The following is a 23,329-nucleotide window of genomic DNA, read 5'->3' on the forward strand; positions in this document are numbered from 1 at the left end:
CCGTAGTGCTCTCTGGTCTGAACCCCGTAGTGCTCTGTTTCTGGTCTGAACCCCGTAGTGCTCTCTGGTCTGAACCCCGTAGTGCATTCTCTGGTCTGAACCCCGTAGTGTGCTCTCTGGTCTGAACCCCGTAGTGCTCTCTGGTCTGAACCCCGTAGTGCTCTCTGGTCTGAACCCCGTAGTGCTCTCTGGTCTGAACCCCGTAGTGCTCTCTGTGAATGCTTGGTGGGGTCCGGCTCCTCTTCAACAGCTGCTTTGACAAACACAGACATAGCATCGTACACTGGTCAGATTGGTGTCAATAATGTCTGTGTGTCGCTCTCTTTCTCAGGTTTGGGCCGTTCCAGGGAAGTATGCTTTAATGGGAGCTGCAGCACAACTGGGTGAGTGTCATTCCTGGAGTCCTTCCTCTGGTGTAGAGATGTCACTCTGACTGTTTACCTGATAGTATCATTCCTGGGGTCCTTCCTCTGGTGTAGAGATGTCACTCTGACTGTTTACCTGATAGTATCATTCCTGGAGTCCTTCCCCTGGTGTAGAGATGTCACTCTGACTGTTTACCTGATAGTGTCATTCCTGGAGTCCTTCCTCTGGTGTAGAGATGTCACTCTGACTGTTTACCTGATAGTGTCATTCCTGGGGTCCTTCCTCTGGTGTAGAGATGTCACTCTGACTGTTTACCTGATAGTATCATTCCTGGGGTCCTTCCTCTGGTGTAGAGATGTCACTCTGACTGTTTACCTGATAGTGTCATTCCTGGGGTCCTTCCTCTGGTGTAGAGATGTCACTCTGACTGTTTACCTGATAGTGTCATTCCTGGGGTCCTTCCTCTGGTGTAGAGATGTCACTGTTTACCTGATAGTGACTGTTTACCTGACTGTTTAGTATCATTCCTGGGGTCCTTCCTCTGGTGTAGAGATGTCACTCTGACTGTTTACCTGATAGTGTCATTCCTGGGGTCCTTCCTCTGGTGTAGAGATGTCACTCTGACTGTTTACCTGATAGTATCATTCCTGGGGTCCTTCCTCTGGTGTAGAGATGTCACTCTGACTGTTTACCTGATAGTGTCATTCCTGGGGTCCTTCCTCTGGTGTAGAGATGTCACTCTGACTGTTTACCTGATAGTGTCATTCCTGGGGTCCTTCCTCTGGTGTAGAGATGTCACTCTGACTGTTTACCTGATAGTATCATTCCTGGGGTCCTTCCTCTGGTGTAGAGATGTCACTCTGACTGTTTACCTGATAGTATCATTCCTGGGGTCCTTCCTCTGGTGTAGAGATGTCACTCTGACTGTTTACCTGATAGTATCATTCCTGGGGTCCTTCCTCTGGTGTAGAGATGTCACTCTGACTGTTTACCTGATAGTATCATTCCTGGGGTCCTTCCTCTGGTGTAGAGATGTCACTCTGACTGTTTACCTGATAGTATCATTCCTGGGGTCCTTCCTCTGGTGTAGAGATGTCACTCTGACTGTTTACCTGATAGTATCATTCCTGGGGTCCTTCCTCTGGTGTAGAGATGTCACTCTGACTGTTTACCTGATAGTGTCATTCCTGGGGTCCTTCCTCTGGTGTAGAGATGTCACTCTGACTGTTTACCTGATAGTGTCATTCCTGGGGTCCTTCCTCTGGTGTAGAGATGTCACTCTGACTGTTTACCTGATAGTATCATTCCTGGGGTCCTTCCTCTGGTGTAGAGATGTCACTCTGACTGTTTACCTGATAGTATCATTCCTGGGGTCCTTCCTCTGGTGTAGAGATGTCACTCTGACTGTTTACCTGATAGTATCATTCCTGGGGTCCTTCCTCTGGTGTAGAGATGTCACTCTGACTGTTTACCTGATAGTATCATTCCTGGGGTCCTTCCTCTGGTGTAGAGATGTCACTCTGACTGTTTACCTGATAGTATCATTCCTGGGGTCCTTCCTCTGGTGTAGAGATGTCACTCTGACTGTTTACCTGATAGTATCATTCCTGGGGTCCTTCCTCTGGTGTAGAGATGTCACTCTGACTGTTTACCTGATAGTATCATTCCTGGGGTCCTTCCTCTGGTGTAGAGATGTCACTCTGACTGTTTACCTGATAGTGTCATTCCTGGGGTCCTTCCTCTGGTGTAGAGATGTCACTCTGACTGTTTACCTGATAGTGTCATTCCTGGGGTCCTTCCTCTGGTGTAGAGATGTCACTCTGACTGTTTACCTGATAGTATCATTCCTGGGGTCCTTCCTCTGGTGTAGAGATGTCACTCTGACTGTTTACCTGATAGTATCATTCCTGGGGTCCTTCCTCTGGTGTAGAGATGTCACTCTGACTGTTTACCTGATAGTATCATTCCTGGGGTCCTTCCTCTGGTGTAGAGATGTCACTCTGACTGTTTACCTGATAGTGTCATTCCTGGGGTCCTTCCTCTGGTGTAGAGATGTCACTCTGACTGTTTACCTGATAGTATCATTCCTGGGGTCCTTCCTCTTGTGTAGAGATGTCACTCTGACTGTTTACCTGATAGTATCATTCCTGGGGTCCTTCCTCTGGTGTAGAGATGTCACACTGACTGTTTACCTGATTTGTCTTAATGCGTTTTTTAATGTAATAATGCAATACCTCCTCCTGTCCAGAAGGGGGCATAGTGAGAATGACTTTCAGTTTAAGTCATGATGTATTAGTAATAGATAGTTAGTAGTAGATATATATATATATATACTGTATAATGTGTATGTACAGTCTTAGCCAAAAGTTTTGAGAATGACACAAATATTAATTTCCACAAGGTTTGCTGCTTCAGTGTCTTTAGATATATTTGTCAGATGTTACTATGGAATACTGACGTATAATTACAAGCATTTCATAAGTGTCAAAAGCTTTTATTGACAATTACATGAAGTTGATGCAAAGAGTCAATATTTGCAGTGTTGACCCTTCTTTTTCAAGACCTCTGCACTCCACCCTGGCATGCTGTTAATTAACTTCTGAGACACATCCTGACTGATGGCATGCTGTTAATTAACTTCTGGGCCACATCCTGACTGATGGCATGCTGTTAATTAACTTCTGGGCCACATCCTGACTGATGGCATGCTGTTAATTAACTTCTGGGCCACATCCTGACTGATGGCATGCTGTTAATTAACTTCTGGGCCACATCCTGACTGATGGCATGCTGTTAATTAACTTCTGGGCCACATCCTGACTGATGGCATGCTGTTAATTAACTTCTGGGCCACATCCTGACTGATGGCATGTTGTCAATTAACTTCTGGGCCACATCCTGACTGATGGCAGCCCATTCTGGCATAATCAATGCTTGGAGTTTGTCAGAATTTGTCTGTTTTTGTTTGTCTCCCTTGGCTGAGAAGCAACCTCACACATGAATGGTCTCAGGATGCTTTACTGTTGGCATGACACAGGACTGATGGTGGCGCTCACCTTGTCTTCTCCGGACAAGCTTTTTTCCAGATGCCCCAAACAATCAGAAAGGGGATTCATCAGAGAAAATTACTTTACCCCATTCCTCAGCAGTCCAATCCCTGTACCTTTTGGAGAATATCAGTCTGTCCCTGATGTTTTTCCTGGAGAGAAGTGGCTTCTTTGCTGCCCTTCTTGACACCAGGCCATCCTCCAAAAGTCTTAGCCTCACTGTGCGTGTGCAGATGAACTCATACCTGTCTGCTGCCATTCCTGAGCAAGCTCTGTACTGGTGGTGCCCCGATCCCGCAGCTGAATCAACTTTAGGAGATGGTCCTGGCGCTTGCTGGACTTTCTTGGGCGCCCTGAAGCCTTCTTCACATCAATTGAACCTCTCTCTCCTTGAAGTTCTTGATGATCTGATAAATGGTTGGCCTTTGAAGCCCTTTTTGTGCAAAGCAATGATGACGGCACTTGTTTCCTTGCAGGTAATCATGGTTGACAGAGGAAGAACAATGATTCCAAGCACCACCCTCCTTTTGAACCTTCCAGTCTGTTATTCGAACCCAATCAGCATGACAGAGTGGTCTCCAGCCTTGTCCTCGTCAACACTCACACCTGTGTTAACGAGAGAATCACTGACATGATGTCAACTGGTCCTTTTGTGGCAGGGCAGAAATGCAGTGGAAATGTTTTTTTTTGGGGGGGGGGGATTCAGTTAATTTGCATGGCAAAGAGGGACTTTGCAATTAATCTGATCACTCTTCATAACATTCTGGAGTACATGCAAATTGCCATCATACAAACTGAGGCAGCAGACTTTGTGAAAATGAATATTTGTGTCATTCTCAAAACTTTTGGCCACGACTGTACATACTGTATTAATAATAAGTAATGTAATGTCTCCTCCTCTCCTCTAGGGGGCATCGTGAGGATGACTCTCAGTTTAACAGTCATCACGACTGTATATACTGTATTAATAATGAGTCATGTAATGTCTCCTCCTCTCCTCTAGGGGGCATAGTGAGAATGACTCTCAGTTTAACAGTCATCACGACTGTATATACTGTATTAATAGAAGTAACGTAATGTCTCGTCCTCTAGGGGGCATCGTGAGGATGACTCTCACGACTGTATATACTGTATTAATAATAAGTAATGTAATGTCTCGTCCTCTCCTCTAGGGGGCATAGTGAGGATGACTCTCACGACTGTATATACTGTATTAATAATAAGTAATGTAATGTCTCCTCTCCTCTAGGGGGCATCGTGAGGATGACTTTCACGACTGTATATACTGTATTAATAATAAGTAATGTAATGTCTCGTCCTCTCCTCTAGGGGGCATCTTGAGGATGACTCTCAGTTTAACAGTCATCACGACTGTATATACTGTATTAATAATAAGTAATGTAATGTCTCACTTCCTCTCCTCTAGGGGGCATCGTGAGGATGACTCTCAGTTTAACAGTCATCACGACTGTATATACTGTATTAATAATAAGTAATGTAATGTCTCCTCCTCTCCTCTAGGGGGCATTGTGAGGATGACTCTCAGTTTAACAGTCATCACGACTGTATATACTGTATTAATAATAAGTCATGTAATGTCTCGTCCTCCTCTAGGGGGCATCGTGAGGATGACTCTCAGTTTAACAGTCATCACGACTGTATATACTGTATTAATAGAAGTAACGTAATGTCTCGTCCTCTAGGGGGCATAGTGAGGATGACTCTCACGACTGTATATACTGTATTAATAATAAGTAATGTAATGTCTCGTCCTCTCCTCTAGGGGGCATAGTGAGGATGACTCTCACGACTGTATATACTGTATTAATAATAAGTAATGTAATGTCTCCTCTCCTCTAGGGGGCATCGTGAGGATGACTCTCACGACTGTATATACTGTATTAATAATAAGTAATGTAATGTCTCGTCCTCTCCTCTAGGGGGCATCGGGAGGATGACTCTCACGACTGTATATACTGTATTAATAATAAGCAATGTAATGTCTCCTCCTCTCCTCTAGGGGGCATCTTGAGGATGACTCTCAGTTTAATAGTCATCACGACTGTATATACTGTATTAATAATAAGTAATGTAATGTCTCCTCCTCTCCTCTAGGGGGCATCGTGAGGATGACTCTCAGTTTAACAGTCATCACGACTGTATATACTGTATTAATAATAAGTCATGTAATGTCTCGTCCTCCTCTAGGGGGCATCGTGAGGATGACTCTCAGTTGAACAGTCATCACGACTGAAAATACTGTATTAATAATAAGTAACGTAATGTCTCCTCCTCTCCTCTAGGGGGCATGTGAGGATGACTCTCAGTTTAACAGTCATCACGACTGTATATACTGTATTAATAATAAGTAATGTAATGTCTCCTCCTCTCCTCTAGGGGGCATAGTGAGGATGACTCTCAGTTGAACAGTCATCACGACTGAAAATACTGTATTAATAATAAGTAATGTAATGTCTCCTCCTCTCCTCTAGGGGGCATGTGAGGATGACTCTCAGTTTAACAGTCATCACGACTGTATATACTGTATTAATAATAAGTAATGTAATGTCTCCTCCTCTCTAGGGGGCATAGTGAGGATGACTCTCACGACTGTATATACTGTATTAATAATAAGTAATGTAATGTCTCGTCCTCCTCTAGGGGGCATCGTGAGGATGACTCTCAGTTGAACAGTCATCACGACTGAAAATACTGTATTAATAATAAGTAACGTAATGTCTCCTCCTCTCCTCTAGGGGGCATGTGAGGATGACTCTCACGACTGTATATACTGTATTAATAATAAGTAATGTCTCCTCTCCTCTAGGGGGCATCGTGAGGATGACTCTCAGTTGAACAGTCATCACGACTGAAAATACTGTATTAATAATAAGTAACGTAATGTCTCCTCCTCTCCTCTAGGGGGCATCGTGAGGATGACTCTCACGACTGTATATTCTGTATTAATAATAAGTAATGTAATGTCTCGTCCTCCTCTAGGGGGCATCGTGAGGATGACTCTCAGTTGAACAGTCATCACGACTGAAAATACTGTATTAATAATAAGTAACGTAATGTCTCCTCCTCTCCTCTAGGGGGCATAGTGAGGATGACTCTCACGACTGTATATTCTGTATTAATAATAAGTAATGTAATGTCTCCTCCTCTCCTCTAGGGGGCATAGTGAGGATGACTCTCAGTTTAACAGTCATCACGACTGTATATACTGTATTAATAATAAGTAATGTAATGTCTCCTCCTCTCCTCTAGGGGGCATCGTGAGGATGACTCTCAGTTTAAGTCATCACGACTGTATATACTGTATTAATAATAAGTAATGTAATGTCTCGTCCTCTCCTCTAGGGGGCATCGTGAGGATGACTCTCAGTTTAACAGTCATCACGACTGTATATACTGTATTAATAATAAGTCATGTAATGTCTCCTCCTCTCCTCTAGGGGGCATAGTGAGGATGACTCTCAGTTTAACAGTCATCATGACTGTATATACTGTATTAATAATAAGTAATGTAATGTCTCCTCTCCTCTAGGGGGCATCGTGAGGATGACTCTCAGTTTAAGTCATCACGACTGTATATACTGTATTAATAATAAGTAATGTAATGTCTCGTCCTCTCCTCTAGGGGGCATCGTGAGGATGACTCTCAGTTTAACAGTCATCACGACTGTATATACTGTATTAATAATAAGTAATGTAATGTCTCCTCCTCTCCTCTAGGGGGCATCGTGAGGATGACTCTCAGTTTAACAGTCATCACGACTGTATATACTGTATTAATAATAAGTAATGTAATGTCTCGTCCTCTCCTCTAGGGGGCATCGTGAGGATGACTCTCAGTTTAACAGTCATCATGGTGGAAGCAACAGGAAACGTGACGTACGGTCTCCCCATCATGTTGGTGCTGCTGACGGCCAAGGTAGTAGGGGACTACTTTGTGGAGGTGAGTCTGAGGCACATATAATATATACTATACTGACTTAATGAGGCCTTCCGTAGTGGACCAAAAACAAGGCTCCCCCGTCACTGTCTCGGCCTGAAGACATGTTACCACTGTTAAACTCATAGACACAACTGTCGATGCAAGGAGTGACCCTCCACAGATATCAACATGATCGTTTGAACCATATGTAGAGGATGGGGGCGGCAGGGTAGCCTAGTGCGAGTTCAAACCCCCGAGCTGACAAGGTACAAATCTGTCGTTCTGCCCCTGAACAGGCAGTTAACCCACTAGGCCATCATTGAAAATAAGAACTTGTTCTTAACTGACTTGCCTGGTTAAATAAAGGTAAAATAAAATGAATGTACAATGTTTATGTTTACAGATATTAGACGACTGTAGCTTATCCTCTGGTTCTGAATGAGGTTACAACAGTTCAATTAATATCAGATCATGATGCAAGTTATTTTCTAGAACAATCAATAAGTATGTATTATTGGTCTATAAATCCCAGAATGGATGTAGCGACTGTGGATTTACATTAACGGCAATATACTGTCAATGAAGAGTGTTGAAGGGTGGGGCCAAACTCCTCCGTTGTCTTGGTGACGTAGCTACCAATCCTGTCAATGAAGAGTGTTGAAGGGTGGGGCCAAACTCCTCCGTTGTCTTGGTGACGTAGCTACCAATCCTGTCAATGAAGAGGGTTGAAGGGTGGGGCCAAACTCCTCCGTTGTCTTGGTGACGTAGCTACCAATCCTGTCAATGAAGAGGGTTGAAGGGTGGGGCCAAACTCCTCCGTTGTCTTGGTGACGTAGCTACCAATCCTGTCAATGAAGAGTGTTGAAGGGTGGGGCCAAACTCCTCCGTTGTCTTGGTGACGTAGCTACCACGTAGTAGCAGTCTGAAGCTCTCCATGCACACGCACTGAGACTGTGGGAGACTGTGGGAGACTGGGAGAGTGCCCTGCCCACTGAGACTGTGACAGTGCCCTGCCCACTGAGACTGTGTGACAGTGCCCTGCCCACTGAGACTGTGTGACAGTGCCCTGCCCACTGAGACTGTGTGACAGTGCCCTGCCCACTGAGACTGTGTGACAGTGCCCTGCCCACTGAGACTGTGTGACAGTGCCCTGCCCACTGAGACTGTGTGACAGTGCCCTGCCCACTGAGACTGTGTGACAGTGCCCTGCCCACTGAGACTGTGACAGTGCCCTGCCCACTGAGACTGTGACAGTGCCCTGCCCACTGAGACTGTGTGACAGTGCCCTGCCCACTGAGACTGTGGGACAGTGCCCTGCCCACTGAGACTGTGGGACAGTGCCCTGCCCACTGAGACTGTGTGACAGTGCCCTGCCCACTGAGACTGTGTGACAGTGCCCTGCCCACTGAGACTGTGTGAGACTGCCCTGCCCACTGAGACTGTGTGACAGTGCCCTGCCCACTGAGACTGTGTGACAGTGCCTTCCCACTGAGACTGTGTGAGACTGTGTGAGAGTGTGGGACAGTGCCCTGCCCACTGAGACTGTGTGAGACTGTGTGAGACTGCCCTGCCCACTGAGACTGTGTGAGACTGTGTGAGACTGCCCTGCCCACTGAGACTGTGTGAGACTGTGTGAGACTGCCCTGCCCACTGAGACTGTGTGAGACTGTGTGAGACTGCCCTGCCCACTGAGACTGTGGGAGACTGTGGGAGACTGTGGGAGACTGTGTGACAGTGCCCTGCCCACTGAGACTGTGTGACAGTGCCCTGCCCACTGAGACTGTGTGACAGTGCCCTGCCCACTGAGACTGTGTGACAGTGCCCTGCCCACTGAGACTGTGTGAGACTGCCCTGCCCACTGAGACTGTGTGACAGTGCCCTGCCCACTGAGACTATGAGACTGTGTAAGACTGTGTGAGAGTGCCCTGCCCACTGAGACTGTGTGAGACTGCCCTGCCCACTGAGACTGTGGGAGACTGGGAGACTGTGTGAGAGTGTGTGACAGTGCCCTGCCCACTGAGACTGTGGGAGACTGTGGGAGACTGTGGGAGACTGTGTGAGAGTGCCCTGCCCACTGAGACTGTGTGAGACTGCCCTGCCCACTGAGACTGTGGGAGACTGTGGGAGACTGGGAGACTGTGTGAGAGTGTGTGACAGTGCCCTGCCCACTGAGACTGTGTGAGAGTGCCCTTCCCACTGAGACTGTGTGAGACTGCCCTGCCCACTGAGACTGTGGGAGACTGTGGGAGACTGGGAGACTGTGTGAGAGTGTGTGACAGTGCCCTGCCCACTGAGACTGTGTGAGACTGTGTGAGACTGCCCTGCCCACTGAGACTGTGGGAGACTGGGAGACTGTGGGAGAGTGTGTGACAGTGCCCTGCGCACTGAGACTGTGTGAGAGTGAAGTGTTGCATCTCAGTATCTGTGGTGTTGCTCGTGGCAACGGAAGTCTCAGTTGAATGTTTGTCGTTCTGAGGTTCAGTCTGTGTAGTAATCCATCTGGTTGTTCCTCAGTGTCGTTCTGATGTTCAGTCTGTGTAGTAATCCATCTGGTTGTTCCTCAGTGTCGTTCTGATGTTCAGTCTGTGTAGTAATCCATCTGGTTGTTCTGAGGTTCAGTCTGTGTAGTAATCCATCTGGTTGTTCCTCAGGGTCGTTCTGAGGTTCAGTCTGTGTAGTAATCCATCTGGTTGTTCTGAGGTTCAGTCTGTGTAGTAATCCATCTGGTTGTGTCTCAGGGTCGTTCTGAGGTTCAGTCTGTATAGTAATCCATCTGGTTGTTCTGAGGTTCAGTCTGTGTAGTAATCCATCTGGTTGTGTCTCAGGGTCGTTCTGAGGTTCAGTCTGTGTAGTAATCCATCTGGTTGTTCTGAGGTTCAGTCTGTGTAGTAATCCATCTGGTTGTGTCTCAGGGTCGTTCTGAGGTTCAGTCTGTGTAGTAATCCATCTGGTTGTTCTGAGGTTCAGTCTGTGTAGTAATCCATCTGGTTGTTCTGAGGTTCAGTCTGTGTAGTAATCCATCTGGTTGTTCTGAGGTTCAGTCTGTGTAGTAATCCATCTGGTTGTTCTGAGGTTCAGTCTGTGTAGTAATCCATCTGGTTGTTCTGAGGTTCAGTCTGTGTAGTAATCCATCTGGTTGTTCCTCAGGGTCGTTCTGAGGTTCAGTCTGTGTAGTAATCCATCTGGTTGTTCCTCAGGGTGTTCTGAGGTTCAGTCTGTGTAGTAATCCATCTGGTTGTTCTGAGGTTCAGTCTGTGTAGTAATCCATCTGGTTGTTCCTCAGGGTCGTTCTGAGGTTCAGTCTGTGTAGTAATCCATCTGGTTGTTCTGAGGTTCAGTCTGTGTAGTAATCCATCTGGTTGTTCTGAGGTTCAGTCTGTGTAGTAATCCATCTGGTTGTTTCTCAGGGTCGTTCTGAGGTTCAGTCTGTGTAGTAATCCATCTGGTTGTTCTGAGGTTCAGTCTGTGTAGTAATCCATCTGGTTGTTCTGAGGTTCAGTCTGTGTAGTAATCCATCTGGTTGTTCTGAGGTTCAGTCTGTGTAGTAATCCATCTGGTTGTTCTGAGGTTCAGTCTGTGTAGTAATCCATCTGGTTGTTCTGAGGTTCAGTCTGTGTAGTAATCCATCTGGTTGTTCTGAGGTTCAGTCTGTGTAGTAATCCATCTGGTTGTTCTGAGGTTCAGTCTGTGTAGTAATCCATCTGGTTGTTCTGAGGTTCAGTCTGTGTAGTAATCCATCTGGTTGTTCCTCAGGGTCGTTCTGAGGTTCAGTCTGTGTAGTAATCCATCTGGTTGTTCCTCAGGGTCGTTCTGAGGTTCAGTCTGTGTAGTAATCCATCTGGTTGTTCCTCAGGGTCGTTCTGAGGTTCAGTCTGTGTAGTAATCCATCTGGTTGTTCCTCAGGGTCGTTCTGAGGTTCAGTCTGTGTAGTAATCCATCTGGTTGTTCTGAGGTTCAGTCTGTGTAGTAATCCATCTGGTTGTTCTGAGGTTCAGTCTGTGTAGTAATCCATCTGGTTGTTCCTCAGGGTTGTTCTGAGGTTCAGTCTGTGTAGTAATCCATCTGGTTGTTCTGAGGTTCAGTCTGTGTAGTCTGAGGTTCAGTCTGTGTAGTAATCCATCTGGTTGTTCTGAGGATCAGTCTGTGTAGTAATCCATCTGGTTGTTCCTCAGTGTCGTTCTGATGTTCAGTCTGTGTAGTAATCCATCTGGTTGTTCCTCTGAGGTTCAGTCTGTGTAGTAATCCATCTGGTTGTTCCTGGGGTTCTGAGGTTCAGTCTGTGTAGTAATCCATCTGGTTGTTCTGAGGTTCAGTCTGTGTAGTAATCCATCTGGTTGTTCTGAGGTTCAGTCTGTGTAGTAATCCATCTGGTTGTTCCTCAGGGTCGTTCTGAGGTTCAGTCTGTGTAGTAATCCATCTGGTTGTTCTGAGGTTCAGTCTGTGTAGTAATCCATCTGGTTGTTCTGAGGTTCAGTCTGTGTAGTAATCCATCTGGTTGTTCTGAGGTTCAGTCTGTGTAGTAATCCATCTGGTTGTTCTGAGGTTCAGTCTGTGTAGTAATCCATCTGGTTGTTCTGAGGTTCAGTCTGTGTAGTAATCCATCTGGTTGTTCTGAGGTTCAGTCTGTGTAGTAATCCATCTGGTTGTTCTGAGGTTCAGTCTGTGTAGTAATCCATCTGGTTGTTCCTCAGGGTCGTTCTGAGGTTCAGTCTGTGTAGTAATCCATCTGGTTGTTCTGAGGTTCAGTCTGTGTAGTAATCCATCTGGTTGTTCTGAGGTTCAGTCTGTGTAGTAATCCATCTGGTTGTTCCTCAGGGTCTGTATGACATCCACATCAAGCTGCAGAGTGTTCCCTTCCTGCACTTGGAGGCCCCTGCCACCTCCCACTGGTTAACAGCTAGGTAAGCCACTCTCATTGGCCGACTGCTGAGTAAGCCCTTCTCCTATTGGCTTACTGGCCGATGAGCTCGTTTCCCATTGGCTTAACTACCAGTTGACCCTCTGACCTCACTACTCTCCTTTTCTCTCTCTAAATCTCCCCTCTCTCTCTAAATCTCCCCTCTCTCTCTAAATCTCCCCTTCTCTCTCTAAATCTCTCTCTCTAAATCTCCCCTCTCTCTCTAAATCTCCCCTTCTCTCTCTAAATCTCCCCTTCTCTCTCTAAATCTCCCCCTCTCTCTCTAAATCTCCCCCTTCTCTCTCTAAATCTCCCCTTCTCTCTCTAAATCTCCCCTTCTCTCTCTAAATCTCCCCTTCTCTCTCTAAATCTCCCCTTCTCTCTCTAAATCTCCCCTCTCTCTCTAAATCTCCCCTTCTCTCTCTAAATCTCCCCTCTCTCTCTAAATCTCCCCCTCTCTCTCTAAATCTCCCCCTCTCTCTCTAAATCTCCCCCTCTCTCTCTAAATCTCCCCCTCTCTCTCTAAATCTCCCCTTCTCTCTCTAAATCTCCCCTCTCTCTCTAAATCTCCCCCTCTCTCTCTAAATCTCCCCCTCTCTCTCTAAATCTCCCCTCTCTCTCTAAATCTCCCCCTCTCTCTCTAAATCTCCCCCTCTCTCTCTAAATCTCCCCGTCTCTCTCTAAATCTCCCCGTCTCTCTCTCCATCTGGCCCTCCCTCCATACTTCCTCTCTCTCAGGGAGGTGATGGGTGCCCCAGTCACCTGTTTTAACCGTATAGAAAAGGTTGGCACCATCGTGGACGTCCTTAGCAACACCTCCACCAATCACAACGGCTTCCCTGTCGTCGTGCCGGTCGCCGCTAGCGACGATGTATGGAAAGCTCCGCCCACAGGCCATTAATTTCTTATAGTTGTGCTTGACTTCTAATTGGCTGAGAAAGTTGATTATCTCTGAACAGTCTATGACTCCTCCTTCTTTCATTCATCCCTTCATCCTCTCTTCAGCTGGGGAAGATCTGTGGACTCATCCTTCGTTCTCAGCTCATTGTTCTGCTCAAACACAAGGTGAGAGAAGCTGTAGGTGTCTGTCCTGGCTCTGTCTGTCCTGTCTCTCTGTATTAATCTCTCTCTCACATTCTCTCCCCCCCGGTCTCTCTCTCTCTCCTCTGTCTCTGTCCAGGTGTTTGTAGAGCTGGCTCGGTCCAGGTTGACCCAGAGGAAGCTACAGCTGAAGGACTTTAGGGATGCCTACCCCCGCTTCCCCCCCATCCAGAGTATCCACGTCTCCCAGGATGAGAGGGAGTGCATGATGGACCTGACAGAGTTCATGAACCCTACACCCTACACCGTACCACAGGTATATACTGTGCCTTCAGAAAGGACTCCTTGGTGAATTCCACATTTTGTTGTTACACACACAACATCCCATAATGACAAAGTGAAAACTACAATTTTATCTCCTATCACAGCCATTATACTCTGTCAGTTAGGTTAGTGTTGTGGAGTAACTATAATGTTGTTGATCCATCCTCAGTGTTCTCCTATCACAGCCATTAAACTCTGTCATTTAGGTTAGTATTGAGGAGTAACTATAATGTAGTTGATCCATCCTCAGTTTTCTCCTGTCACAGCCATTAACCTCTGTCAGTTAGGTTAGTATTGAGGAGTAACTATAATGTTGTTGATCCATCCTCAGTTTTCTCCTATCACAGCCTTTTCACTCTGTCAGTTAGGTTAGTGTTGTGGAGTAACTATAATGTTGTTGATCCATCCTCAGTGTTCTCCTATCACAGCCATTAAACTCTGTCATTTAGGTTAGTATTGAGGAGTAACTATAATGTAGTTGATCCATCCTCAGTTTTCTCCTGTCACAGCCATTAAACTCTGTCATTTAGGTTAGTATTGAGGAGTAACTATAATGTAGTTGATCCATCCTCAGTGTTCTCCTGTCACAGCCATTATACTCTGTCAGTTAGGTTAGTATTGAGGAGTAACTATAATGTAGTTGATCCATCCTCAGTGTTCTCCTATCACAGCCATTAAACTCTGTCAGTTAGGTTAGTATTGAGGAGTAACTATAATGTTGTTGATCCATCCTCAGTTTTCTCCTATCACAGCCTTTTCACTCTGTCAGTTAGGTTAGTATTGAGGAGTAACTATAATGTAGTTGATCCATCCTCAGTGTTCTCCTGTCACAGCCATTAAACTCTGTCAGTTAGGTTAGTATTGAGGAGTAACTATAATGTTGTTGATCCATCCTCAGTTTTCTCCTATCACAGCCTTTTCACTCTGTCAGTTAGGTTAGTATTGAGGAGTAACTATAATGTAGTTGATCCATCCTCAGTGTTCTCCTGTCACAGCCATTAAACTCTGTCAGTTAGGTTAGTATTGAGGAGTAACTATAATGTAGTTGATCCATCCTCAGTGTTCTCCTATCACAGCCATTATACTCTGTCAGTTAGGTTAGTATTGAGGAGTAACTATAATGTAGTTGATCCATCCTCAGTGTTCTCCTATCACAGCCATTATACTCTGTCAGTTAGGTTAGTATTGAGGAGTAACTATAATGTAGTTGATCCATCCTCAGTGTTCTCCTATCACAGCCATTAAACTCTGTCAGTTAGGTTAGTATTGAGGAGTAACTATAATGTAGTTGATCCATCCTCAGTGTTCTCCTATCACAGCCATTATACTCTGTCAGTTAGGTTAGTATTGAGGAGTAACTATAATGTAGTTGATCCATCCTCAGTGTTCTCCTATCACAGCCATTATACTCTGTCAGTTAGGTTAGTATTGAGGAGTAACTATAATGTTGTTGATCTATCCTCAGTGTTTTCCTATCACAGCCATTAACCTCTGTCAGTTAGGTTAGTATTGAGGAGTAACTATAATGTAGTTGATCCATCCTCAGTGTTCTCCTATCACAGCCATTATACTCTGTCAGTTAGGTTAGTATTGAGGAGTAACTATAATGTAGTTGATCCATCCTCAGTGTTCTCCTATCACAGCCATTATACTCTGTCAGTTAGGTTAGTATTGAGGAGTAACTATAATGTAGTTGATCCATCCTCAGTTTTCTTTTATCACAGCCATTATACTCTGTCAGTTAGGTTAGTATTGAGGAGTAACTATAATGTAGTTGATCCATCCTCAGTTTTCTCCTATCACAGCCATTAAACTCTGTCAGTTAGGTTAGTATTGAGGAGTAACTATAATGTTGTTGATCCATCCTCAGTTTTCTCCTATCACAGCCATTAAACTCTGTCAGTTAGGTTAGTATTGAGGAGTAACTATAATGTAGTTGATCCATCCTCAGTTTTCTCCTATCACAGCCATTATACTCTGTCAGTTAGGTTAGTATTGAGGAGTAACTATAATGTAGTTGATCCATCCTCAGTGTTCTCCTATCACAGCCATTAAACTCTGCCAGTTAGGTTAGTATTGAGGAGTAACTATAATGTAGTTGATCCATCCTCAGTGTTCTCTTATCACAGCCATTATACTCTGTCAGTTAGGTTAGTGTTGAGGAGTAACTATAATGTTGTTGATCCATCCTCAGTTTTCTCTTATCACAGCCATTAAACTCTGTCAGTTAGGTTAGTATTGAGGAGTAACTATAATGTAGTTGATCCATCCTCAGTGTTCTCCTATCACAGCCATTATACTCTGTCAGTTAGGTTAGTATTGTGGAGTAACTATAATGTAGTTGATCCATCCTCAGTTTTCTTTTATCACAGCCATTAAACTCTGTCAGTTAGGTTAGTATTGAGGAGTAACTATAATGTAGTTTATCCATCCTCAGTTCTCCTATCACAGCCATTAAACTCTGTAACTGTTTTTAAAGTCACCATTGGCCTCATGGTGACATCACTGAGTGATTTCCTTCCTCTCCGGCAACTGAGTTCTGAAGGACGTCTGAATCTTTGTAGTTTCTGGGTGTACTGATTCACCATTCAAAGTGTGATTAATAACTTCACCATGCTCAAAGGGATATTCACTGTCTGCTTTTTAAATGTTGACCCATCTAGGGGTTGTGGGGTAACTGAGTGCATTTAGAAAGTAACCTACCAACCCTGTCGACCAATAGGAGCCCTTTGTGAGGCAGTGGAAAACCTCCCTGGTCTTTATGGTTGAATCTGTGTTTGTAATTCACCGAGGGACCTTACAGGGACCACACACGCATAGTACACACCCCCCTCTCTCTCTCTCTCCCCCAACAGGAGACGTCTCTTCCTCGTGTGTTTAAGTTGTTCAGAGCTCTGGGTCTCAGGCACCTGGTGGTAGTGGACAGCGAGAACAGGGTGAGTTACTGTGTGTGTGTGTGTACCCCTATGGTACTGTGTGTGTGTGTGTGTGTGTGTGTGTGTGTGTACCCCTACGGTACTGCGTGTGTGTGATAATATATGTGTATATATATATGAGCTGGTGTGTATAGGTTCAACTATATAAAGATGTTCTATGTGTTAATAGCAGATATTCAATATTTTGTTCAGAATTAATTTTTCTACAAATGATGTCCTATTCCCTATATAGTGTCCTTAAACCACCTGGGACCAGTCCCTGTTCTCTAATGATAATGTCCTATTCCCTATATAGTGTCCTTAAACCACCTGGGACCAGTCCCTGTTCTCTAATGATAATGTCCTATTCCCTATATAGTGTCCTTAAACCACCTGGGACCAGTCCCTGTTCTCTAATGATAATGTAGTATTCCCTATATAGTGTCCTTAAACCACCTGGGACCAGTCCCTGTTCTCTAATGATAATGTAGTATTCCCTATATAGTGTCCTTAAACCACCTGGGACCAGTCCCTGTTCTCTAATGATAATGATAATGTCCTATTCCCTATATAGTGTCCTTAAACCTCCTGGGACCAGTCCCTGTTCTCTAATGATAATGTATTATTCCCTATATAGTGTCCTTAAACCACCTGGGACCAGTCCCTGTTCTCTAATGATAATGTATTATTCCCTATATAGTGTCCTTAAACCACCTGGGACCAGTCCCTGTTCTCTAATGATGATGATAATGTCCTATTCCCTATATAGTGTCCTCCCTATATTGTCCTTAAACCACCTGGGACCAGTCCCTGTTCTCTAATGATAATGTAGTATTCCCTATATAGTGTCCTTAAACCACCTGGGACCAGTCCCTGTTCTCTAATGATAATGTAGTATTCCCTATATAGTGTCCTTAAACCACCTGGGACCAGTCCCTGTTCTCTAATGATAATGTATTATTCCCTATATAGTGTCCTTAAACCACCTGGGACCAGTCCCTGTTCTCTAATGATAATGTCCTATTCCCTATATAGTGTCCTTAAACCACCTGGGACCAGTCCCTGTTCTCTAATGATGATGATAATGTATTATTCCCTATATAGTGTCCTTAAACCACCTGGGACCAGTCCCTGTTCTCTAATGATAATGTCCTATTCCCTATATAGTGTCCTTAAACCACCAGGGACCAGTCCCTGTTCTCTAATGATAATGTAGTATTCCCTATATAGTGTCCTTAAACCACCTGGGACCAGTCCCTGTTCTCTAATGATGATGATAATGTCCTATTCCCTATATAGTGTCCTTAAACCACCTGGGACCAGTCCCTGTTCTCTAATGATAATGTATTATTCCCTATATAGTGTCCTTAAACCACCTGGGACCAGTCCCTGTTCTCTAATGATAATGTAGAATTCCCTATATAGTGTCCTTAAACCACCTGGGACCAGTCCCTGTTCTCTAATGATGATGATAATGTAGTATTCCCTATATAGTGTCCTTAAACCACCTGGGACCAGTCCCTGTTCTCTAATGATAATGTATTATTCCCTATATAGTGTCCTTAAACCACCTGGGACCAGTCCCTGTTCTCTAATGATGATGATAATGTCTATTCCCTATAGGTGTCCTTAAACCACCTGGGACCAGTCCCTGTTCTCTATGATGATGATTGTAGTATAACCTAGTGTCCTTCTCTCTGGGACCAGGTTTCTAATATAACCTGTCTCTTCTCTCTATAGGTTGTAGGTTATAACCTGTCTCTTCTCTCTATAGGTTGTAGTTATAACCTGTCTCTTCTCTCTATAGGTTGTAGTTATAACCTGTCTCTTCTCTCTATAGGTTGTAGTTATAACCTGTCTCTTCTCTCTATAGGTTGTAGTTATAACCTGTCTCTTCTCTCTATAGGTTGTAGTTATAACCTGTCTCTTCTCTCTATAGGTTGTAGTTATAACCTGTCTCTTCTCTCTATAGGTTGTAGTTATAACCTGTCTCTTCTCTCTATAGGTTGTAGTTATAACCTGTCTCTTCTCTCTATAGGTTGTAGTTATAACCTGTCTCTTCTCTCTATAGGTTGTAGTTATAACCTGTCTCTTCTCTCTATAGGTTGTAGTTATAACCTGTCTCTTCTCTCTATAGGTTGTAGTTATAACCTGTCTCTTCTCTCTATAGGTTGTAGTTATAACCTGTCTCTTCTCTCTATAGGTTGTAGTTATAACCTGTCTCTTCTCTCTATAGGTTGTAGTTATATAACCTGTCTCTTCTCTCTATAGGTTGTAGTTATAACCTGTCTCTTCTCTCTATAGGTTGTAGTTATAACCTGTCTCTTCTCTCTATAGGTTGTAGTTATAACCTGTCTCTTCTCTCTATAGGTTGTAGTTATAACCTGTCTCTTCTCTCTATAGGTTGTAGTTATAACCTGTCTCTTCTCTCTATAGGTTGTAGTTATAACCTGTCTCTTCTCTCTATAGGTTGTAGTTATAACCTGTCTCTTCTCTCTATAGGTTGTAGTTATAACCTGTCTCTTCTCTCTATAGGTTGTAGTTATAACCTGTCTCTTCTCTCTATAGGTTGTAGTTATAACCTGTCTCTTCTCTCTATAGGTTGTAGTTATAACCTGTCTCTTCTCTCTATAGGTTGTAGTTATAACCTGTCTCTTCTCTCTATAGGTTGTAGTTATAACCTGTCTCTTCTCTCTATAGGTTGTAGTTATAACCTGTCTCTTCTCTCTATAGGTTGTAGTTATAACCTGTCTCTTCTCTCTATAGGTTGTAGTTATAACCTGTCTCTTCTCTCTATAGGTTGTAGTTATAACCTGTCTCTTCTCTCTATAGGTTGTAGTTATAACCTGTCTCTTCTCTCTATAGGTTGTAGTTATAACCTGTCTCTTCTCTCTATAGGTTGTAGTTATAACCTGTCTCTTCTCTCTATAGGTTGTAGTTATAACCTGTCTCTTCTCTCTATAGGTTGTAGTTATAACCTGTCTCTTCTCTCTATAGGTTGTAGTTATAACCTGTCTCTTCTCTCTATAGGTTGTAGTTATAACCTGTCTCTTCTCTCTATAGGTTGTAGTTATAACCTGTCTCTTCTCTCTATAGGTTGTAGTTATAACCTGTCTCTTCTCTCTATAGGTTGTAGTTATAACCTGTCTCTTCTCTCTATAGGTTGTAGTTATAACCTGTCTCTTCTCTCTATAGGTTGTAGTTATAACCTGTCTATAGGTTGTAGTTATCTTCTCTCTATAGGTTGTAGTTATAACCTGTCTCTTTCTCTCTATAGGTTGTAGTTATAACCTGTCTCTTCTCTCTATAGGTTGTAGTTATAACCTGTCTCTTCTCTCTATAGGTTGTAGTTATAACCTGTCTCTTCTCTCTATAGGTTGTAGTTATAACCTGTCTCTTCTCTCTATAGGTTGTAGTTATAACCTGTCTCTTCTCTCTATAGGTTGTAGTTATAACCTGTCTCTTCTCTCTATAGGTTGTAGTTATAACCTGTCTCTTCTCTCTATAGGTTGTAGTTATAACCTGTCTCTTCTCTCTATAGGTTGTAGTTATAACCTGTCTCTTCTCTCTATAGGTTGTAGTTATAACCTGTCTCTTCTCTCTATAGGTCGTAGGTCTGGTGACCAGGAAGGACTTGGCTCGCTACCACCTGGGGAAACACGGACTGGAGGAGATGCAACTGGCTCAGACATGAAACACATCCTACTATTATTATTACCACACACACACACACGACCGAGAGACTACACTGGTCACCTGTTGCCTAGTTACCTGTGAGACCCCCCAATCTATGCATTCTGATTATCCCGGGGTTAGAGGTCAGGGGTCCTTGTCAATCACCGATGCCAAAACAGTCCGTTTGACTTTCAACATAACAGCATAACAACTACAGCCTCTCTCTCTCTCTCTCTCTCTCTCTCTCTCTCTCTCTCTCTCTCTCTCTCTCTCTCTCTCTCTCTCTCTCTCTCTCTCTCTCTCTCTCTCTCTCGCCCTCTCTCTCTCTCTCTCTCTCTCTCTCTCGCCCTCTCTCTCTCTCTCTCGCCCTCTCTCTCTCTCTCGCCCTCTCTCTCTCTCTCTCTCTCTCTCTCTCTCCTCTCTCTCTCTCTCTCGCCCTCTCTCTCTCTCTCTCTCTCTCCTCTCTCTCTCTCTCGCCCTCTCTCTCTCTCTCTCGCTCTCTCTCTCTCTCTCGCCTCTCTCTCTCTCTCTCTCGCCCTCTCTCTCTCTCTCTCGCCCTCTCTCTCTCTCGCCCTCTCTCTCTCTCGCCCTCTCTCTCTCTTTCTCTCTCTCTCTCGCGCCCTCTCTCTCTCTCTCTCTCTCTCTCTCTCTCTCTCTCTCTCTCTCTCTCTCAACAAGGCTATAATGCTTTATTAGACTTGTGTTTCTGTGGTTTTATAATGATTCTGACTTTATAATGATTCAACTGTCTGTTGATAAGTGGCCTTATCGAAAGCCATTATGACGTCATGAGTTTACAAGGCATTATAAGGGCTCCTATAGATGCGCTATAATGCATCATAAGGGCTCCTATAGATGCGCTATAATGCATTATAAGGGCTCCTATAGATGCTTTATTATAATGCATTATAAGGGTTCCTATAGATGCGACTTTATAATGCATTATAAGGGCTCCTTATAGATGCGTCTATAATGCATTATAAGGGCTCCTATAGATGCGCTATAATGCATTATAAGGGCTCCTATAGATGCGCTATAATGCATTATAAGGGTTCCTATAGATGCGCTATAATGCATCATAAGGGCTCCTATAGATGCGCTATAATGCATTATAAGGGCTCCTATAGATGCGCTATAATGCATTATAAGGGCTCCTATAGATGCGCTGCATTATAAGGGCTCCTATAGATGCATTATAAGGGCTCCTATAATGCATTATAATAGCTCCTATAGATGCGCTATAATGCATTATAAGGGCTCCTATAGATGCGCTATAATGCATTATAAGGGCTCCTATAGATGCGCTATAATGCATTATAAGGGCTCCTATAGATGCGCTATAATGCATTATAAGGGCTCCTATAGATGCGCTATAATGCATTATAAGGGCTCCTATAGATGTGTTATAATGCATCATAAGGGCTCCTATAGATGCACTATAATGCATCATAAGGGCTCCTATAGATGTGCTATAATGCACTCATGCATTATAAGGGCTCCTATAGATGCGCTATAATGCATTATAAGGGCTCCCTAGATGTGCTATAATGCATCATAAGGGCTCCTATAGATGTGCTATAATGCATCATAAGGGCTCCTATAGATGTGCTATAATGCATCATAAGGGCCCTATAGATGCGCTATAATGCATCATACCTGTTGGCGCTTTAATGAAGACTCTCCTGACGCAACACATTAAGCCTGCTGATAAATCTGATTTGCACTGTGTGAAATGAAGGAGATGAAGAAGGACGATAAATTTATTTATTCTGGACTTGTTTTAAAGTAGTCTGTCGACCCCACTGGGAGAGGCTGCTGAGACTACAGACCTTTTCTTCATGGTTTCTGTTGGGAGACTTCATTCAGTAGGAAATGACGCGAGGTCAGAATTTGCAGGTATGTTTTGTATTTTGCGGAGGTTTCCCAACGTGGAATTAGAATGAATGTATTGAAATGAATAGAAATGAATTGTTATTGATGGATCGCTCCTGGTGACAGTTGGACTGCAGTGGTCGTCTGCGTCCACGAGGGGGTTGTTGAGGTCTGTAGCTTTCCTAGCAGGACACAGTGGTTGTGGGATTGAAATGAAGGTATTTATGACCGTGTATACAACATGTACATGGGCAGGGGTTTCTCCTGACATAACCTAACCAGGGAAACCTCTGGGCTGGGGTTGGGCGCTACCCACACTTCCATACTGTTCCTGTACCATACTGGGGCGTACGGTACGACCAGAAGTGCACTGCAAAGACACTATTTCAAATGATTATTATTTTTTATTATTTTAAACTTTTACGATATGGAAAATCATACCGTGGGTATTTTGAGATACCCTGGTATACAGTATATCGGCCTACTCTGGACCCTCAGTATATACTACTGCCTGTATAGGTATATTGGCCTACTCTGGACCCTCAGTATATACTACTGCCTGTATAGGTATATTGGCCTACTCTGGACCCTCAGTATATACTACTGCCTGTATAGGTATATTGGCCTATTCTGGACCCTCAGTATATACTACTGCCTGTATAGGTATATTGGCCTATTCTGGACCCTCAGTATATACTACTGCCTGTATAGGTATATTGGCCTACTCTGGACCCTCAGTATATACTACTGCCTGTATAGGTATATTGGCCTATTCTGGACCCTCAGTATATACTACTGCCTGTATAGGTATATTGGCCTACTCTGGACCCTCAGTATATACTACTGCCTGTATAGGTATATTGGCCTATTCTGGACCCTCAGTATATACTACTGCCTGTATAGGGATGTTGGAACTCTGGACCCTGTGTTCTACTGCCTGGAACCCTATTCCTACTCTGGACCCTGGTATATCTGCCTGTCTAGGTCTATCTGGCCTATTCTGGACCCTCTGTATATACTCTGCCCTCTCGGTCTGATTACGAACTCTCTCTCCCTCTGGTCTGTATAGTTCTCTCTCCCTCTCGGTCTGTCTGTCTCTCCCTCTCTCTGTTCTCTCTCTCTCCCTCTCGGTCTGTCTGTCTCTCCCTCCTCTCGGTCTGTCTGTCTCTCTCCCTCTCGGTCTGTCTGTCTCTCTCTCTCCCTCTCGGTCTGTCTGTCTCTCTCTCCCTCTCGGTCTGTCTGACTCCCTCTC

At 44.2% G+C, this 23,329-nt stretch overlaps 1 protein-coding gene and 1 long non-coding RNA gene across 2 annotated transcripts in view; both read left to right on the plus strand.

The window, feature by feature from the left end:
* clcn7 (chloride channel 7) overlaps nucleotides 1-20,593 on the plus strand; it is an 83,393-nt gene extending 62,800 nt beyond the window's left edge. Inside the window, 8 exon segments of the mRNA XM_052509290.1 lie at nucleotides 332-383; nucleotides 7,247-7,374; nucleotides 12,169-12,254; nucleotides 12,989-13,121; nucleotides 13,256-13,315; nucleotides 13,431-13,607; nucleotides 16,471-16,551; nucleotides 20,138-20,593. Of these exon segments, the coding sequence (XP_052365250.1) occupies nucleotides 332-383; nucleotides 7,247-7,374; nucleotides 12,169-12,254; nucleotides 12,989-13,121; nucleotides 13,256-13,315; nucleotides 13,431-13,607; nucleotides 16,471-16,551; nucleotides 20,138-20,224 (804 nt within the window). The 3' untranslated portion in view covers nucleotides 20,225-20,593.
* Nucleotides 20,594-22,500: 1,907 nt separating this feature from the next.
* LOC127924589 (uncharacterized) lies at nucleotides 22,501-22,975 on the plus strand. The gene is made up of 3 exons (XR_008118303.1): nucleotides 22,501-22,692; nucleotides 22,789-22,836; nucleotides 22,885-22,975. It is a non-coding gene; the product is annotated as an uncharacterized LOC127924589 (long non-coding RNA).
* The last annotated feature ends 354 nt before the right edge of the window (nucleotides 22,976-23,329 follow it).

This window comes from Oncorhynchus keta, unplaced genomic scaffold (assembly GCF_023373465.1).
Source record: "Oncorhynchus keta strain PuntledgeMale-10-30-2019 unplaced genomic scaffold, Oket_V2 Un_contig_4355_pilon_pilon, whole genome shotgun sequence".
Classification (NCBI taxonomy): domain Eukaryota; kingdom Metazoa; phylum Chordata; class Actinopteri; order Salmoniformes; family Salmonidae; genus Oncorhynchus; species Oncorhynchus keta.